This window comes from Alligator sinensis, unplaced genomic scaffold (assembly GCF_000455745.1).
Source record: "Alligator sinensis unplaced genomic scaffold, ASM45574v1 scaffold292_1, whole genome shotgun sequence".
NCBI classification, from domain to species: domain Eukaryota; kingdom Metazoa; phylum Chordata; order Crocodylia; family Alligatoridae; genus Alligator; species Alligator sinensis.
This window is the reverse complement of record NW_005842509.1, coordinates 31398-51565: the sequence shown is the minus strand read 5'-3', so window position 1 is coordinate 51565 and position 20168 is coordinate 31398. Positions and strand designations below refer to the sequence as shown.

General features: G+C 46.5%; 1 protein-coding gene across 1 annotated transcript in view; it reads right to left on the bottom strand.

The window, feature by feature from the left end:
* Positions 1 to 20168, bottom strand: part of EFCAB6 (EF-hand calcium binding domain 6) — a 110485-nt gene that overhangs the window by 73286 nt on the left and 17031 nt on the right. Inside the window, exons 3-4 of the mRNA XM_014523609.1 lie at positions 13043 to 13214; positions 5287 to 5405 (exon numbers count right to left, since the gene is read on the bottom strand). Of these exons, the coding sequence (XP_014379095.1) occupies positions 5287 to 5405; positions 13043 to 13214 (291 nt within the window). The remainder of the gene's footprint in view (positions 1 to 5286; positions 5406 to 13042; positions 13215 to 20168) is intronic.

Genomic DNA, 20168 nt, shown 5'->3' with positions numbered 1-20168 from the left:
AGCCAGTGCCTTCAGTACCCTCGGATGGAGCTCATCTGGGCCTGCCGACATAAAGGCATCCGGTTCTTCCAAGTGACTCTGCACCATCTCAGGGTCTACACATGGTAGTCTGGCGCCTTGCTGCTGCCTCTCTACAACCCCAGTGAGAGACTTGTCTTGCCCCTCTCTTGGGAACACTGAGGCAAAGAACTCGTTGAGAAGTTCAGCCTTGTCCCCCCTGTCCATCACCGATTGCTTCTGCCCATTTAGTAGGGGTCCTATTCCTCCCTGGGCCTTCCTTTTACTCCCTATATATCTAAAAAACAATTTCTTGTTATCCTTTACTTGGGATGCCATCCTCAGCTCCATGGTAGCTTTGGCCCGTCTAACTGCCTCCCTACAAGCGTGAGCAGGTCAATTTCAATCAGTACTACACTGCCATTGGTTATAGCGCTAGTAATTATGGGACAGTTTGCATGAATTCACCTTTGTATCCTAATTGTTATCTTAATAATACTATTGTGAAACTTTAATTTTTTGTAGGACTGAGACTGAGACTTGGCTGGGACGATTTAGTCAAGAATGATCCTGCCTTGAGCAGTGGGGGCTAGACTAGATGACTTCATGAGGTCCCTTCCAGCCATACTTTCCTATGATCTGAGAATCCTGAGTTGTAGGTATGCTGTCTCTGGAGAAGACAATGATTTTTCTTGACTTAGGTCACTTCATTACACATTGCAGCTTTTAGAAACCATGAATCTGCTTCTGCACATCCTTACTCTTAAAAAAGGGACCACCCGCATGCATCAGTAATACAGGGCTACTGCCTACTTCTATTGAAATGTAAATTAGCATTTTCAGAAATTGTACTTTCAAGCCATAATTGCACTACTCGAAAATAAATCTGCTTTGATTTTCCCAGTAAACTATTCTTTTTTCTTTATGTTGCATTGCTGAGTCAATATAGATGTGAAAGTGTCATTTGGTCTGTTTTTCTACACCATCAACACTATTGGTTTGCTTCTGATTGCAGAATCTTTAGGACTGATGATGATAAAGGAGGTTGAATTTTTAGATCTGGACAGAATTTACAGGGATGGTAGTTTAGAGGATCAGCCATTGACTTGAAAACATGTTCACTTTGGAAGTTACTTAGAATAAACATGAAACACCAATAACATTTTATAAGGCCATTTTGACAGCACTTAAAAAATGCTAAACAAATATTTTTAGTGACTTAACAGTGAGCTATAGTGCCAAAAGTAATATACAGTTGCATTTATTTACCCCATGTTCTTCCATCAGTTTATTATTAAATTGACTGAGACATTCTTCAGCAGTCAGGTAGTAAAATTTAGTGCTCTTTACTCGGGGGTTTGGGCTGTGATATAATGTAGTTCCAGGTCCATTCAATCTGGAATATGAAATAATTAAATCATGGTAAAGAAATCTGTGGTTTGAATATCTGAAGATCTGACTCTCTCCCTCCAGTCCCTTTGGGTTTAAATATTTTTGTCAATGAAGCTGGCTTATTTACCATGTACAAGACATTTTAAAAATACCCTCTCATGTTCTTCAGGCCCCAGACATTAAATATTGCAACAGATGTTTACAGAATTAGCAAATGTCCATCTGATTTCCAGGGAAGTTACATCAGCTCCTGCTCTGCTCCATGGTGTGTTTTTCTGTAGAGGCAAGGAAGAAAGCTCCAATTCTCGGTGAGTAAACCTTACTGCAGAAAGCACTACGGAAGCAAGGCATTTTACCTTTGATTTAGCTTTCTGGTTGCTCTGAGGGAGGGCACTGAACTGGAGAAGAGGAGTGGAGACCATATGAAATGAGTCTGGTCATCATTTTGCCTCTTTGGCTAAGTGAACAAAAACACTTTATATGGTTGCTGCAGACAGTGACGTGGAAATTAGTTGGTCACACACCTTTGGCTGCAATTGCCCATTCACTGCACAGTAATCAAACATCCTGCAGTAATTCTAATGTAGCCAAATTGCCAGCTTCAAACAAGCCTCAGCTAACAAAATATTTCTTCTTTCACAGCTGGACTGTGGAGTTTGACTCCCAAAACTAACCTGCCTGAGGCTCAGGTCAGGCAAAATTCTGTCCTGAACAAATGACCACTTTTCAACATCTCCGATGTCACTGATTTAAACCATTTAAACCTTTGCAGCCAAAGGATATCAGGAAGGAGGGATTGCCATCTTCCCAGGAGGCCATACAAAATTTGATTCTAGTCCTGGAAGAGACAAAGTATTTTTGGAAACAGAAAAGTTGTTTTGATTATTGTTAGATACTTTTTATGGTTACTTCTGTTCTCTGTGCAGACAAACTAATGGTAATTAAGGTGCCTTCCTTTTCAGGATAGAGAAATGAAAAGTGCCCCAACACAGTTGTTTAAAAAAACATTGAGTTTCCCCACATCTTAAGTACTATGTATAGAATATATCGCAGTGTGGTGAAATGAAAAAGTTTTACAGCGGCTTGGAGTGGGTATACCTCAACACTTGCCTGTGAAATTTTAATTTCCAGCACCCTCTCAGGTATTCTCCCTCAATATATTCATTCATGCTCACACATTCATTATAAATACATATTGTATACCTAAAAGCATATTACATTGATTTTGCATTTTTATTTCCTCCTGCTTTATTTGCTCCGCAATCATTTCACCCTAGTGTCACATTAGAGTAAATAGGATCATACACATTGATGAGGAATAGTAAGATGAAAGAGATTTACACATAAAAATTAGGCCTGTGCGAGTCAGCAGGCATTCGATCCAGTTTTGGATCCGGCTGCTTTGGATCCAGCTGTGCGATATGATCCGGAGCTTCGGATCGGTTTCCTGCTTTGATCCAGCCGACATGGCTGTGAAGTTTGTATTAATATCTGGATTGTGAATTATCTGGAGCAGAGGTTATCATGTGTCTGTCCACAAAATATACAGGTTTTCACAAATGCAGTCGCAGGAACTGTGATACTACCTCATTGGGCTCTCACAACTACAAAAAAAGATATGATTAATTAATACCAATAATGTCAAGGAGAAGACGACTTTTTACTTTTTACATTTTTTTTCAAAAAGAAACCTTTCCAATTGCAAATAACAAAAACTATACAAGTAGTAAGGATTTTTGTGGGTGATCTCTTTTTTTGGACCAAGTGTAGGGTTGGGATAGACTTAAGCTTTCAAATGCAGTGCATTCTTCTTCACGTCTGAGGAAGGAAACATTAAAGAAGAATGCACTGCATTTGAAAGCTTATCTTATGTCTATCCCAACCCTGCACTTGGTCCAATAAAAGAGATTACTCACAAATATCTTCATCTCTCTCATGTCTGTGGGACCATCACAGATATAACATCACTCCAACACTACAAAAATTATACAAACCAGACTTAGCTTCAATTACCCTCAAATTGCCTGAGTAGACTTTAATGAAATGTTATTAAAATTTGTTTCCTAAGCCAAGAAATTTTATTTTAGCTGAGACCCATAATAACCTCACTAGATAATTTTTAAATCAATGATTAATGTATGCTTGTTATTTAATTTATTCATTTATTTAGAGGCACAAAGAAAAAAGGAGTTACCTAGCCTTCCCCAAAGGACCTTCACATTCACAATGAAACAAATACAACTACCATATCTACTTGAATATAGGATTACCCAGAATATAAAATGATCACCCCCCAATTAATTAGATTCTATACATGGAAAATTAATAAACCTGTTATAATATCCCAGATCTAGAATCTCAGTATTGAAATGTCTTCCCCTTGCAGCCTTCCTGCCCCCACCCCATCTCCCACCCGCAGCTCCCCACAGTCTGTCGCTCTCCCCCAGTCTCTGGATCTTCCCTCCCAAACTCCCTGTCATTGCCTCTTACCCCCTGCTCCCCAGTCTCTACCTCTTCCTCCAAACAAATTCCTAGTCTCTGCCCTTTCCCCACAAACCCCACTCATCTCATCATCTTCCCTTCTTCCCCCTCCCCCACCTTACTGGCAGACAATGCTTGGGCAGCTTCATCCTGGAGCACAGCACATGGAAGTTCAGCCCTTGCCTGGCCATGCAGTGCTGGCACTGCTGATTGGCTGGGCAGGCAATGCAGCAGTATTGTGCTGCTGATTGGCCAGGCAGGGGTTTCATGTGCTCCATGCCCATAAGAGACCCCATCCCTGGTCAGAGCTGAGCTGTGCTTGACAGTAAGGGGAAAGTGAGGGAAGAAGGTGCAGTGTGGGGAGTGCAGAAGGTGCAGAAGGGAAGTTGGGAGGGAGGCAGCAGTAGATTGCTGTGAGTCAGAGCTGCTGAAAACGATTTCCTGCTGTCCCCACCCCCTCTCTTTTAAATCAAGGGAGATCCTTCCTAAGCACCTCTGTTCATCTCAGTTGAGGCACTATGGAAGGAGGAAGGGAGCAGTCCTTCTCAAATGTCAAGGTCTCAAACCATCAAGAACTTTGGAGTGTAAAACCAACTTTTTAGATTCAATCTACAAAACAAAGGGTAGCCAGTGCATGTCATGGATCTCTGGTGATACATTTCCACTGAAAGATCTTCACTTAATGAACATCTGAATTTGGCATGATCTTAAAATATCAAGCTGACCCACAGCAGGGCTGCCTAGCAGTTGGGGGGGGGGGGGGGGGCCACGCAGGCCATAGTCCTAGGGCTGCACTGGGTGCAGGCCTCAGACTGAGGGCTACTTGCTGCACAGGAAGCCATCTCCCTAGGCTCTTCCACCACTTGGGCAGCACTCTCCCCCACCCCTCCATCCTCCTCCTCAGCTGCATACACCATGCAGGCAGCCTGCATTCTCCCATGTGGGCAGCCCCTCCTTCCCCCAAGCTCCCTCCTGCCGCATGTGCAGCAATCCTCTCCCTCCACTTCCAAACAGCACCCACCAGCAGTGGGAGCAACCCAGTTTCTGCCTTTATCTCACAGAGCCTGAGCAGTCTGGCTCCCTTCCCCCACTGCATGCACAGTACAAAACCCTAAGGGAGCCTGGGGAAAGAAGCAGCAACTAGATGAGGGAAGAGTATTGCAAAGAACCCAGTTGCTGTGGAAGGAGTGACATGGGATGGGGGTGATGAGGCAGCACCAGTGGCATCTGGGTTAACATGTAGAACATACTGAAGTAATTCAGTGTTGAAATGATAGAGGCCTGTATGATTTTCTCAATAAGAAAAACATACAAAGTCTCTTGAGAGTCTCCCTTAAGAGACTTATATACTATTGTGAGAGAAAACTTCTATCTGTTTCATGAAAGTTTCATTTTATGCTATGTTGCCATGTTTACCTACCTTCAAATGAAGCTACAAAATCAAGATAACTCAACCCTCTATCTGGGAATCCTAATTTTTCAATTAGTAGATTAAATTGATTGGCATCCATTGGCATCCCATGATCCTCCAACATCTGTCAGTGTTAAAACAAGTTAAATAAGGAAATGCTGTTTGCTTAGTAAGCCATTCCTTTTAATAAATGCCTGGATTTCTAAAGGTACATTTTCAAAGGATTGCATGGGTTTTGATTACAAAGTTAAACCCTACATAGATTTGAAAATTTACCTCTTCTCATTGTATTTATAGGGACTAATTTAGCTGTTGTTCTACTCCCAATGGTTTCAAAACAGTACGAAAGGAGGAACAGAGAAATTATTTTTTCAGTGGTGGTGCTATATAGAAGCATGAAATGCCTGGCTGAGATTTAACTGCAACTGGAAAATGAAAAGTGTCAGATGACACTCATGTCATCTGAAAAGTGTCAGATGACAAATCAATTAACAGAGTGAATCTGTAATTTGTCTAACAGTCTTATAGAATGTGCTGCTAACACTTTTCTTGACATGAAGCCACAATTAGCTCCTGAACAAGATTTATTCCTGCCCCTCCTGCACCCCCCAGCCACAAAATGAATTTTAATAATATTAACATTTTATCACAGGCTCCCTGTAGCCACTTATTGCTGCAGGAAGGAGAGAGGGTGAACATAACATAAACATGAGAACATAAGAACTGCCCTTTACTGAGTCAGACCATACGTCCATCCAGCCCAATAGCCCAACTGTCACACAGTAGCAGAGGGCAGATGCTCAGTGGAAGGTTCAATGGGTCATGACCAGATTTTTCCATTCCTTGCTCTTCTCCCATTGCACTTGCTGACATTCAGTGGTTTAGGATTCCTACCACACACATACCTCTGAACCAGGATTTGAGGGTCCACCTCTCATAACAGTTTTGGCTAGGAGCTTTCTGGTACATTTGCATGCCCAACATGCTTCCCCTTTTCTGACTGGAGTCGAGGAGGAGGAAGTTATCAACACGTTCTTAGTGCTAGAGCAGTGGTTGTCAACCTTTTTTGTACCAGGACCCATTTGTAATGATTGGCCAGTCCTGACCCAGCACCCTTCACTCCTGACCACAGTCCCCCAGTGTGTGGGATGGGGGCAGAAGGGCATGGGGAGTCCCAAGCAGCCCCTTGTAGGCTGGGACTCTGCCAGCCTGTAAGAGAAAACCCTCGGTTTTGCCAAGTTTTTCTCCTTTAAAAGAGAATCCATTTTAAGAGTTTGTTGATCCATGTTTAAAGTTTGTTCATGACCTTTTCATATATTCTTGTGATCCAAAGTTGAGAAACACTGTGCTAGAGGACAGGTGTCTGGGGTACACGATTCTCCCTCTCTCAAGCAGTTGGCCATAATAGTTCTCTGCTACTCTGTCTTTCTTCCTGTCTCTCATTGGGTTTTACTTAGTAGTGACAGCATTGGCTTGTACTGCTATTCAGCACTTTCTGCATACATTCTATTGTCCTCAGCTACTCCAGGATTTTAGAAGAAAGCCCTAGATCTGGCTTCTTAACGCCTGATGTGGGTGTGCTCTTTTATCATCTGTACCACAAAACTCTGACATGTGCTTTGTCAAGTGTTTCTATGGCTATTACTTTTGTTAGTTGTAGAGATTAAAAGAAAAAAAAAAGCATCAAATGGCTGAATGGTATATGGAGTATAAACAAGTAAGAATACTCTAATTAGCAAATTATCATTCCTTTCAGTGCATTGAAAGCTTTGGGATAAGCAAGTATATTTCCTGTTCTGTAAGACAGGTATTTGCCACTGGATCAAGTGATTAATTGTAGAAGGAATACAAAAATCTGGACATGCAAAGCAAATAAATAATAAAATAATAATATAAAATAAATAATAAAATAAAATAAATATATATTCTAAGATAAGCTCATTGTCCTGGACTGCGTGTGTCACAAAATAAAAAGATTTTGAACCTGATTTAAGGAGAGGTGCCCCTGGTCATGACTATGGCTTCGAGATACTGGAGTGCTACAAAATGATTGTCTCCTAATGGTCACACATCCAAAGTGTGTGGACAGCTGTTACCCTTAGTCTTGCTTCTGCATAACTGTATTTCCACAAAACCCTTTGACTGCACAGTATTAATACAGGGATCCAAGGACCTGTTCCCACAGTAGTCAGGACAATGCATGCAATTAGTTGCAATTAAAGTTATTGCACATTAGCCTAATGCTCAATAACTTATTTTTGGCAGGTGCCTACATGTGCAGGGACTTGGCATTAACTTTAGTGGCAAGTCCCTCCAACCCCGCATGTGCCTCTGTGGCTGCCAGGGGGAGTCCCAGCCTCCAGCCACATGGCTGCCGGCACTTGGCAGCCTTGTTGAAGCCAGTCAGCTAACGGTACTTGGTAGCCATCTTGAAGCCCTCCCTCCCCCCCTGCCCTCTGATCCCTGGCCAGTCCCTTCCCTGCCCAGAAGCCATGTGCCCAGTGCAGGGGCAGCACATGGCAGCTCCCTCCTTGCCCACCCTGCCTCCCCATGCCATGGCTGCTCCAGCCCTGCCCCGCCAGCAACAACAGTGCCCTGAGCTTCTGTTGGCCATGGTGCTGGCCCTGATGGCCCCTGCAGGGCACCTCCTGCCCAGGCCCCAGGACAATTGCGTGCCCACGAGCAGGGGCCAGGGCACCAGCTGCAGGAGACCTTGGCTGACCCCCTTCTCCTGCACTCCCTGCTCCAGCCTGCCTGCCCCACTGCCCACACACCCCCTACCCCCTGCCCATCCCCAGCACCACTCTCAGGACATGCACATGGTTGAAACAAAAAAACTTTATTTCCCTATCCACACCCACCCCCATCCCCTTCCCCCATCTCCTTCTCTACCTCCCCCCTCAACAAACAGAGCCCTCTCCCCACTCCCCCCCCCACTCACCAACAATAAAAACCCTGCTTACATCTATTTACTGTTTACTATATTAGGGAGGGTCTAGGAAGGGGGAGCAGGAGAGGGAAGGAGGGAGGGCTCTCCCCCAAGTGCAGGACTGACCATGTGTCTGGGGCTGGCAAGGCTAGCACAAGGGCAACTGACTGCACCTGGTGTACATGGCTCGTGCATGGCAGGCTGCTAACCAGTTAGGGGGCCCCTGCCGAGGAGCTGGCGCTGCTGTTGGCTGGTAGTGACCTTGCCAGCTGCTCCTCATGGAGGGGTCTGGGGCTGTGCTGAGGATAAGGCAGCCACTGGCCGAGCTCCCCGAGCTGCCAGTAGATGCAGCAACCAGAGAGGAGGGCAGGTCAGGGTGCTGAAGGCCTGAGGTCCCCACCACCGATGACATGTCACCAGAGGGGCAGGGCAGGCTGCCTCTGCTGGTGATACTCACAGGGGTGTGGCCTGGGTCCCAGGGTGCCAGAATATGAGTCAGCTCCCAAATAAAGGCCTTGGTCTTGCAGGCATGACCATACTGATGACTGCAGTCAGTCATGGTCATCCACTGTGCCCACAAGTCCTTGACCTTAATGCAGCACTGCCACACTGACTTGGATTGTTCTCGTTCCAGCTTGACAACCTCCTCCCAGGTCCAGCTGGGGGCCCAAGAGGTCAGCACAGGCATGCGCATGCGGGCAGGGCCAGGGCTTGATGACGAAGAGGAGGATGACATGCTCATCTTGCGCCAGCTCTCTGGGCTGCTGTGCAGCTGTCCCTGTGATGCCAACCCTGGAGAGCTCATAGCAGCACTCAGTACAGGGACATGGCCAGAGACTGGGAGCCACACAGCACAGGCACTTCAGTACAGCACCTGCAAAGATGGAGACACTCGCAGGATGAGCAGCAGCAGGGAACAGGAGCTGGTCCTGCCATCAGAGGCAGCCAGGCAGCAGCACTGGGGGGAATATCAGACCTGGGCAAGGGGTGCAGCAAGCTGCAGTCCTTTGCAAGACTTACCTGTGACCAAGCAGCAGCTCTGGAGAGGGACAGGCCAGGCAGAAGCAGCCTGTGTTCTGCCCAGGGGGGCCCACAAGGCCTGCAGTGGTCTTGTTCAGAGCACAGGCTCCTCCAAGGTCCTGGTGTGTGTGCCCCAGTGCATAGAATGGCTGAAGGCTTTTATTGCCTGCCGCTCGGGGCTGCCAGAGAGCAGCCCAGCCCTGGCCCAGGAGAGGGTCCCAGCCAGGAGCCCTAGGGCTGGGCTTAGCCTTGCTCCCTAGTGGCAGGGCAGACCTGGCCCTAAAGTTAGTGCTGTGTCGTGTCTACATGGGTGTTATTGCACATTAAGTAATCACGACTAAATTTAATACCTACATTTGCAGGTATCAAATTTAGTCACAATTAACCATTTTTACTATGCAGTAAGGACATGCACGTGTGGACACACATCCGTATTGTGCAGTAATCTAAGCTAATGTGCACTAAAGCATCTCATGTAGATTTATCTGATGGCTAGTGAAATCCAGCAGAGCTCCAGAAAAGCATGAAGAGTTATCTTGCTCTTCATCCCCTCTACTGCCTTTGTATCAACAATATTTACTCTGCCTCATACATGCCAGGAGATGGGATGTATGGCCTACAAAAAGAGGTAGAGTAGACCCAGGGAGCTCAGTTCTTGCCACCACTACAAAGCTTATCAGTGGCATTACTGATGTCAGCAGTTAATTTAGCCAAGACAAAGGCCTGCAATCCTGTTGAGGAACAAAAGGGCATGCATAAAGTACCTCTACTACAATATCTTCCTACTCCACCATGTGATGGTGGGGGCAAAATAACTGATGGGTCCTCTGGGATACAGGCAACTCTGGGCAGCCACAGTTCATCTTAAAGATAGCTCCTCTCAGATCAGTATTATTTTGGGATCCTGTCTTCCTACTCTTAAGCATACAGGGCATCACTTTTCTTCATGAGTAGTTCTATTACATTCCGCCTGAGCAGGTGGAGGTGTGGGGAATGGTTGTTGGAGAACATAACTGGATAATTAGAGGAAAGTATGGCCTCTACTGTACAATCACAATGACATGTTTCAAAAGGTAAGTCTTCCCAGTGTTCCATCCACATTTCTCTGGCCTGAACCTTCTTGGCTTGTGAGATCTGATAGGACTGCAGCACAACTGGCTGCAGATATAAGATTATACTTATTCTTTGTGTACCGGCAATATTCAAAAAGGAATATATTTTCTGTAGAGTCTCAGAGAAACAGTGAGATCCCTAAGACAGTCTTTTAAAGGCTTTTGGTGTTAGACCAAAACCTTGAATTCAACTTGGTCACAAACAGCCAATGCAGAGGGGAAAAAAGCAGCAAGTAGATAGCATTCACTCTGTCTACCAATGACGACAATTCTACTGCTGCATTAGCTGCAGGCAACAAATAAGCCACTGTAGAGCACACTGCAGTAATCCAAAGTCAATATCCCAAAGGTACATACCACAGATGTAAGAACAGCATGTGGGAGGAAAGCTTACAATTTAACTGTATTCTTAATACATAGTATCATTATTAAGAAAAAAATACTATTTTACATGTATTTAGCACTCCATATTTCAAAGCAGTTTGCTTTCATATTCACAGAATCACAGAAATACATCTGGGAGGAGGAGAGCAGACAAGTCAACACAGTATATTCTATAGTTACAGTGAGATGAAATTTTCACCACTGAAGAGCCTATAACACAAAAGAGGCAAACAACCTGTGCTGTCATTTTTAGGAGATTTATTAACATGATACAGTCCTATTTAAACTATGGCTTTCTCCTGATCTTGAAACATCATCACAGGAAAAAACACAAGGCATAGGTTGTGGCCACACTTGCTCTCTGCAGTATCTCCCCACCCAAGAAAATGTCCTTGCCATAGTCTCTCCCACCTGATCTATTCAGAATAACTGCAGTTTTGCTAACACACTCTCAACCAGTTTCCTGCAACCAATAGCAAACCATAACAATGTATTTCCCCTTGAAGTCTGGAGACAGAGAGAGAGAGAGAGAGAGAGAGAGAAACATTTGCCAGGTATCACCTGCATCACAGCACTAATACCAAAGCCATGGAGTTAACAAATCTCTTCAAGAGGCACCATGAAGAGACAGATAAACAATTAGAGCTACAACAGGCTCTGGGGGACATCACAAATAATCTCTGTACCCATCCACAGTATGAATAGCTTCCAAAAGGCCTAATAATTCTAGGGCTGCATTCCCCATATGTGGTAAAAATCAGCGTAACAAAAGCCAGTGATAGAAGTACATTGTAGAAGGGATTCAGTACTCCAGCTATGGTTTTTGTATCCTGTGCCTGGGGGAGAACCCCCCTAACACAGGCACTTCATATAGCCCTTGTAGAGAGTGGCATGCTAGGAAAGGGTCTTGTGCTTGCAAGAGGCAAAGCTTTAAAGGTGACATAAAGCCTGCCAACTCTAAGGCTTGCTTGGGAGCTCTCTTGCACTGCCTAGAATCTAACCCATCAATTTTAATCAGATGAATGATCAGTCCATCCCTAGGTGCAGGAGGTTTATCAATTAAGGCTTTTGTTCTTGAGCTTACTGCCTGCCAACATTATTTTGGAATCTGCATCCCCAGTATAAACATACATTTTATGTTTACTTTGAATATGATTGTGATTGTGATTGAAACAGCACTGGCAGTGATAGTGTAGGATTCAATGGGCCACAAGCTGGACTTGCAGCCCTTTTAACCATGGAATTGTTCGAGGTGCTTAATGTACTTACACAACTGAACTTGATGTTGTTGCATAATGGTTGCTCAATAAGTGGCAACCAACTCAGTCTAGGCTTCAGAGGTAAAGTTTTAACCATCAGGCATTTTGGTTGGTTTTCAAACAATATATTACTACTTATCTCCACTCAACTGTACTCAGTTGCTATCACCCATATACATGGCCTAAGGATTTTGGTAAGGGTTATTAGCTAGATACTCATTTGATTTGCACCACAAATATAACTGACACAGGATAGAGATTGGGTCATTGAGATTTGCTGCCATCTCCTGCAGACATGGGGCACATTCAGACAAGCATGCATGTGCATTTCCCTGGGGACAAATAGCAGCAGTACATAGTTCTGCCACTGCTACTTGTCCCTGGGGAACACCCATGCATGAGGTCTTTGATATGCAGCAAGTTGCCCTAGGTGATGTCAGGAAGACTGGGGCCAGCACCTAGGCTGGCCCCAGCAGCCTTATGTGGGGTCCTGGGGGCATCCCAGAGTTCTAGTGGTGGCAGTCCAGGTGTGCAGAGCCTCTCCGCTAGCTGGAAAGTGGCTCTGGCCAGCCAGGCTCTGGATTCAGGAGGTGCACACTGCTGCCACATGTACCACCCTGCTTTTTTCTGCTGTGGGGTTTTTTGACACTGGGATATCCCGGTGTCAAAAAAAGCTCACTGTGCTGCAAATTTAGAGTGTGGAGAATGCCTGCATGTGCAACGCATGTGATTTGCGGGTCTGCAGTGCTGCAAATTGCACACTCACACTCGTCTAGATGCACCCGTGGAGTCTAGTAACATGTTCCTTTTGGTGTTGGAGATCAGTTTACATCAATTTCAATTTTCAAAGGTTAGAAAATGACTTCTTTTTTCTTTATAAATGGGAGATGAAATCTAAGACTCCCCTCATGCTATTAAGGAGTTCATGTGAGCTTCCTTCAACTCATCAATGACTGAAACAGCACTTGAAAATCAACTTTAGGTATGTGAGTACAAAACAATAAACCTCTTTCCAGGGAAAACAACAAAAGGGAGAAAAACAAGTAGCCTCTCCTACCTTTCTGAAATCAACTTTACTAATTTTGCCACTTGATTGCTTGTTGAATGCAAGAAAGCTGTCTTTAATACTCGCTTCCTGTTGTATCACATTGTCCTTCAGCCTTTCAATTACTTCATTAACAGTTCTATTCTTGGTATGTTTGTTAGTTTGATCTTCAATCTGTTTCATTCTAAAATTGAAAGATTGCCCACAAAGACAAGTCACTTTTTTTTGATACTTCAAACATTTGATTCAGCAGTAATAAACTGGATTGTTTTAACAACAAATGGAATATTGACACCTGAAATGTTGTTTATGCAGTCTAATTACAATTATAGTTGGCTGAAATAATGGTACATGTGGATCCCACTGCCATACTGTGCAATCAGTTTTTAGTTAGAACTTTCTGTTTAAGTTGGGATTTGTAAAAACTGATTGTATGAGACTGATGCAAGATACTTAACCCCAGATATCCACATATGGAAGCTGATTCCCAGTTCAAGTTGGGTCATTAGATGCCATCATCTGAGAATCTTATTTATTAATATTTAAATTACTATCATGTGGCCAAACTAACATCCATGTGTTTAGCAAGTGTTTCCATAGACTTAAAGGAGATATAGGTTAGGTCAGGGGTTGGCAACCTCCGGCACAAGTGCCGAGCATGGCACATGCAGCCATTTTGCTTGGCACACCACCACGAGCCCCAGCTCTGGGTAACTGCTGCCAGTGATGGAACCCGGGCTGCTTTCAGCAGGCGAATGAGAAGCTGCAAGCCCTGCTGCAAGCAGCCCAGGCTCCGTGGTTGGCAGTAGCTACCCAGAGCCGGGACTGGGTACAGCATGCAGTCTGCAAACAGCTGTGCCAGTCTCTGGCATCAGCTCTGTACCAGCGCATGCACCCATGCCTTGCAGCAGGCGGTGGGAGGGGCCTGAGGCAGCGCAACCCCGGTCTCTCCCCCACTTCCGGCACAGAGCTGATGGTGGGGCTCCGAAGCTTGGTGTAGCTGCTTGTAGCCAGCCTGAGCTCTGGGCAGCTGCAGCAAGCAGTGGGCAGGCTGCAATCAGCTGTGTGGGGCTCCATAGCTCTGGCATCAGTTCCGTGCTGGCAGTGACTGTGCGTGCACCTCGGAGAGGACAGTGGGAGGGCTGCACTGCCTCAGGGCCAGGCCCCTATCCTTGCTGCCTGCTCCAAGGTACATGTGCAGTCACCAGTCAGAGATCATTTCGCTGACACTGCCCCAGGCTCAGCCCGCTGCCTGCTCCAGCTCCAGCTCCAGCTTCAGCACGAAGTGTGTTCCGGGGCAGGGCAGGGCATCCCATGGGGAGATGAGGTGGGGGCAGGTTTATTTCTGGGGTGACACGTGAAAGGGACCCATGCAAGTCCAAGGCAGGAGGATGCCCAGTGCCCCGCGGTGAGTGCCTGTGGCCCCTGCTCCAGGGACCCCAGCATGTGGACACCCCCACTGTGGGGCAGGGATGTGTCTGGCCTGGGGCGGCCGCACATGTGGGAGTGCAGATGGTGGGGCGGCCTGTGCCCGTTTGTCCCTGTGGTCAGGGCCAGGGCCGGGGTGCTGGGTGGAGCCGCGTTGCTGCAGGCAGGGGGGTGTCCCCGACACTGATGTGTACCGTGTCTACATTCATGGCGCTGTTCAAGCACACCACAAACAGGTTTTCATGGCTGGACAGCCATGGGCTTGGTATATGCACCCCATCCACATTCACAGCACCATGCGATGCGACCGTGCTGTAGGCGGGTGTTGTCCTCCAGGGCGCACACACCCCAGTGCTACGTGGAGGTTGTCCCCTGGGGGTACGCGCACCCCAACGGTACTTGAAAAAGTTGCAGGGGAGGGAGAGGGTTGCACCGGCCCCACATGTCCTGATTGGCCATTGCCCGTTTATACTGGAGCTGCCAGGGTCTGAAATGAATCACTGTGGAGCTTCTGTTTGGGAGCCAGCAGTGCATGGCTTGGCAGCAGCAGCACAACATCCTGTGCAGCTTGGGCGGGTGGCCCGCTTGCCACCCCTCCACTCACGTGTTGCAGCACCCAGTCACTCTGGCACAGCACCATGCAAACAACCCCTTTCCGGAATGGCGCACACAGCCCTGGTGTGCAGGGTACTCCCCTCTCTGTCACTCCCCTTTGCCGAGAGCCCGGGCCCCTCAGGCAGAAGGGCTGCACGTGGCAGTGGATGTGGGGGACACTGGCAGGGCTCCTAATGCAACCTGAGGGGTTAGAGCCATACTGCCCTTGCTACAGCTTGAGCCCGTTGCTCCTTGTCCTGGCACCTGCCCACATTGAGAACAGTCCAGCTCCATCCTCTTTGCAACCCCCCTGCAGGGAGTTGAAGGCTGCTATTCAATCCCCTGAGGCAGCACAGCCCTCCCACTGTCTGCTTCAAGGTGCGTGCGCAGTCACCACTAGCATGGAGCTGGTGTCAGAGCTGTGAACCCCAGCGCAGCTGTTTGCAGCCTACCTGCTGCTTGCTATAGCTGTCCAGAGCCCAGGCTGGCTACAAGCAGCTTCTCCAGTCTTTAGAGCCCAGTCATCAGCTCTGTGCTGGCAACAGGGGAGAGGCCGGGGTTGTGCTGCCTCAGGCCACTATCTGCTCTGAGGCACGCATGCAGCTGTTTGCAGCTTCCTGACTGCAGCCAGCCCCAGCTCTGGATAGCTGCTGCCAACTATGGAGCCCAGGCTGCTTGCAGCAGGGCTTGCAGCTGAGCCTGCCTGATTCCCACCCACTCCAAGCCCAGCACTGGCCCAGCCCCACTACTGGGATGAGGCTGGCACTGCCCCTTGCCAGGAGCACCACACCTTTGTGGGCTTAGTTGTGCGGGGTGAGTGGGTGGCTGGGCTGATGAGCAGGCTCTGGGCCGGGCCTCAGCTGGCCATGCTGCAGCCCAGGGGCTGGCCCCCCAGGGAACCACAGGGGCTCTGGCAGGCCCAGGTCATTGTTGGGTTGGACTTTGTCCAATGGCCCAGCAGCCTGGCTCTGTGCACCCATGCATCTGGTTGTGTGTGTTTGTCTGCCTCTTGTTCTGTATGTCTGTGTGCACACAGGTGTCTGGTGTTGGATGTGTGTGTGCATGTGTGTGCCTGTTCTGGTTCTTTGTGTTTGTGCACATGTGGTTTTGTGTGTGTGTGTGTGCGTGTGTGCGCGCGTGCGCGCGCATGTGCATGTGTGGGTCTGTGTGTGTGTGTGTGTGTGTGCGTGTGCGGGTGCGTGTGTGTGTATGTGCCTGGCTCTCTCTCTGCTCTTTCTCTCTCTTCTCTTTCTCTTATTTCTCTTTTTTTCTTCTCTCTCGCTCTCTCTGTGTAACATGCTTAACAAAAAAGTACACAATAACAAAGACAACATTTATGACTATTAAATATACCAATATGCACTGCGTCCTGTTTTTTTTGGCATGCTGGCACTCTGGCACCTTCCAAGGTAGGCATTGTGGTTTTTTCGACACTGGCCAAAAAACATTGCCTGCTCCTGGGTTAGGTTAATGGTGCCTAATAAGCTATTGGAAGGGTGTAATATTTAGTGGCCTTAAGAAATGCCATCAGTGCTGTTTTGTACATAGGATCATAGTGTATCTTCATATAACATTATATCTCATTTCTTGGAAGCTACATATGTCATCTTCATTTTTCCCTTATGTGGGAAGACTGGATTTGAATTTTCTTTCTCAGCCCTTAAAAGAAAATCCCGCAACCTGGAATGTATAATGTTTTCTTTGAAATACTGTGGTCTTCATCACAAACCATTAAAATAAACCAGGATTAAATGTTTAATAACTTTTAAAGGAAAAGACAGATGAGAAATTAAATAAAATTGCATTTAAGATGTCCCACTTGCATTGATTTCACATTTTTATGGATTTACTATATTCCATGAAAAAGTAAGTTAAAACAACTATTTTTGTAGAGTCTGAGAGCATATATGTAGGTATGAGCAAAATACAGACTATTCAACCATCTAATTTTTTATAGATTTATTAAGTGAGTTTTACAGAACTCCCTAAACTTGATGATGATCTTAAAATTTTAACTCTAGCACTAAAATATTTTAATGAAACAGTGTCTGCTCTTAACTGAGGCATCACTAGTGGTTCACAAAGAAAATTCTGTGAAACATTTTTGAAACACTGAAAAGCATAATGAAAGTGAAAATAAGTTATTTTGCCAGTACTAATAGTGATAAGCTGGTAGAATATACAAGCTTTACACAGAATGGCCAGTCATAGGTTCTGGGCATTTTGGGACTAAGCAAATCCAATGGGAAACACAGATCAAACATTTTCAAGGGTACAAAGATATGTAATATGCACCCTGTTCTTGTTTATATAGAGTTTCAAGACATGAAAGAACAGGATTGTATTCTAAACATCTAGCTGAGGAGAGGTCATCTTTGTTTCGATTTTCAGTTCATCAGGCAGTCTGACACCTCAATGGTAATACTTAGTTCTTGTCATCCATACCCAGGCCTTCTAAATCCCAGTCAAGTTGCCTTTGCTCATTGTCTATAGTAGTGGTTCTCAACTGGGGGTCCATGTTCCCCTGGGGGACAATGAGCAGGTATCAGGGGGTCGCTGGGGCTGCAGATCTGGCACAATCGTGACCTCCAAGGTCAGCTGGGGTAGCCCACACCCTGGGCTACACCCACCGCTGCTGCTGCCAGGTTCCCTGAAAAATGCAGATTTTTTCCTTAAAGGAGCTGCTCCTTTAAAGAAGCAAGGAGCTGCTTGGAACTGGGGAAGTGGGAAGAGGATGATATGGTAGAGGGCACCATGTGCATGTGTGCACACGCACACATGCATGTGGAAATCAGGCAACAGTGGAGAGCAGCTCCCGCAGCTCACTCCAGGTAAACTGGAGCAGGGGAGGCACAGGTGACATGTCAAGGGGGTAGGGGGGCATGTGCCCTCCTGATTTCTGTGACCACTGTGGTCACAGGGCTGTAGCCTGTCTGGACCGACCAGAGGGACCAGGTCCAGGAGTATGGAGCAGGGCAGTAAGATTCATTGCTGCTGGCACTGCTGCCAAGACCCCTGTGCCAGCCACACCACCAGTGGTGAGAGGAGTAATGGACTGGGGAGGTGAGTCCATGCTGCCTTCACTTCCTTCCACTGCTGGAGGGAAAGTGGGATGGGGGGCAGCATGGGTGGCTGGGCTATGCCCCCCACCTCTGCCCCATACCCCCGTGGGTCAGGAGTGAGGGGCACCAGCAAGGCTGGAGGAATGGGGGACTGGGTTGGGACTGAGGGGCACCAGGAAGGCCAAAGGGCTGTGAGTCAGGAGTGAGGGGCACCAGCAAGGCTGGAGGAATGGGGGACTGGGTTGGGACTGAGGGGCACCAGGAAGGCCAAAGGGCTGTGAGTCAGGAGTGAGGGGAACCGGCAGGGCCAAGGGGCTGCAGGTCAGGAGTGAGAGGGGCCTTGAGTTCAAAATTTGAAAACCACCGGTTTATATTACATTTGCCTTCCTCAGATCTTAGAAAGAGCTCACTGTAGGTCCAGGCAGGGGCCAGACTTAGACACATTTTGTCCTCTTATGTTCAGTGAAATAGTTTTCACATATAGTACTTTTTCAACTAAGCTCCTTCCTTGCTAGTAGACACCCCCCCCATTAGAAAAGTATCCCTGAGATTAGAAATAGGTAGAGGGGCCCACAGAAGCTGTACTGCCAAGCAGGCAGCAGCATAAGAGTCATAGATGACTCAAGGTGGAGTCAGAGAGATCTGATGACATTCCTGAAATCTATGCCAATCTCAGACAATTCCAGTTTTTTAAACTAAATGTCTATTTGGGGCTGAAGGGGGCTGAGAAGTAAAATCACCCCAATACAGATTTTCCTGGTTCTTATACAAAATCATCCAGTAGCTGAAGAAAAGATGAGCTGGTGACTGAAATATCCTAGTAAAGTGAGTGCCGAAAAGCATGCAGTGTTGCAGAATTGGCTGATGACTGCAGCTACTGACAGCCATTGCATACAGCTCAGACTTAATGTATGGAGCACTGAGAACACTCAGTTCCAACAGATGAGTTATAAGCCTCAGTGATTCCATGGAGATTCATAAGCCTACACTTCAAATGCTGTCTGGAGGAAAACATATTCAGATACTTGAACGATGTGCTGAGACATGCCCCTTGTGAAACATGTGAGGAGAGCTCAACAATTCTCACCGGAGTCCAAAAATCTTTGAAAAATGATCCATGCACTTGCTCTCCTGATGTGATACACTGGAGGCTGTACGACATTTTAGGGGTTTTGTATCTTTGGACTGAGAACTCAGCTCAGTACATTCTCTTAAACAAGTAGAGTGAATGTTCATCCTTTCTTGACGTTTTCTTATTATATTTTTAAAGGGAATCATCTATCTGATATTTTAAAAGGGAATCAATGGTACCTCTCCAAAAGATCTGTTTGTCTTTTTTTCTTCTCTTTGTTGACTTCCCTTTCATATCTGTGTGCTGATACCAGTTAAGTCACCAGGTAAAACAGCAACTCCTAAGCTATCCAAAAGCATCTTATAAAGGAGCCCATTGGAAGAAATATCCAGAAAGTTATGGCATAGCCTGGATAAAAATATATAATTGGAAATAGTTTGAGTAATCTACAAAGTTGAGAATAATATATAATGTGCATTGTAAGGTATGGCTTAGCAAAATGATAGTCTATTCCCATACAGAGCCAGAATGTATCTAGCAGGCCTGTGCGATTAGGCAGCTATTTGATCAGGCTTCAGATCCAGCCACTTCAGATGCCAGCGATCTGATCTGGATCTCTGGACCGTGTTCCTGCTTTGATCTGGCCAAAGCAGCTCTGAAGCTTCAGAGCCGCCTTGGAGATCCGGCCATAGGGTATAATGGGGAATCAATGAAATATCTATAACTTTGTTGTTTTTTGTCTGATTTGGATTGAAACATGCAGGGGTGGTAGCCTCTGCTGAGAGCATGAAGTCTGCCAAGTTTCAAGAAGATCAGTGCAGGGGCTCGGGGGGAGCTGCACCCCAAATTCTTGAAAGCAAGTCATGTCAGGTCTATGTGTTAAGTCACAGTGGGGTGAAAACTGCAGGGGTGGTGGCTCCTGGTGAGGCCATAAAGCCTGCCAGCTGTCAAGGAGATAGGTGCAAGGGGCTTCTGGGGCCCT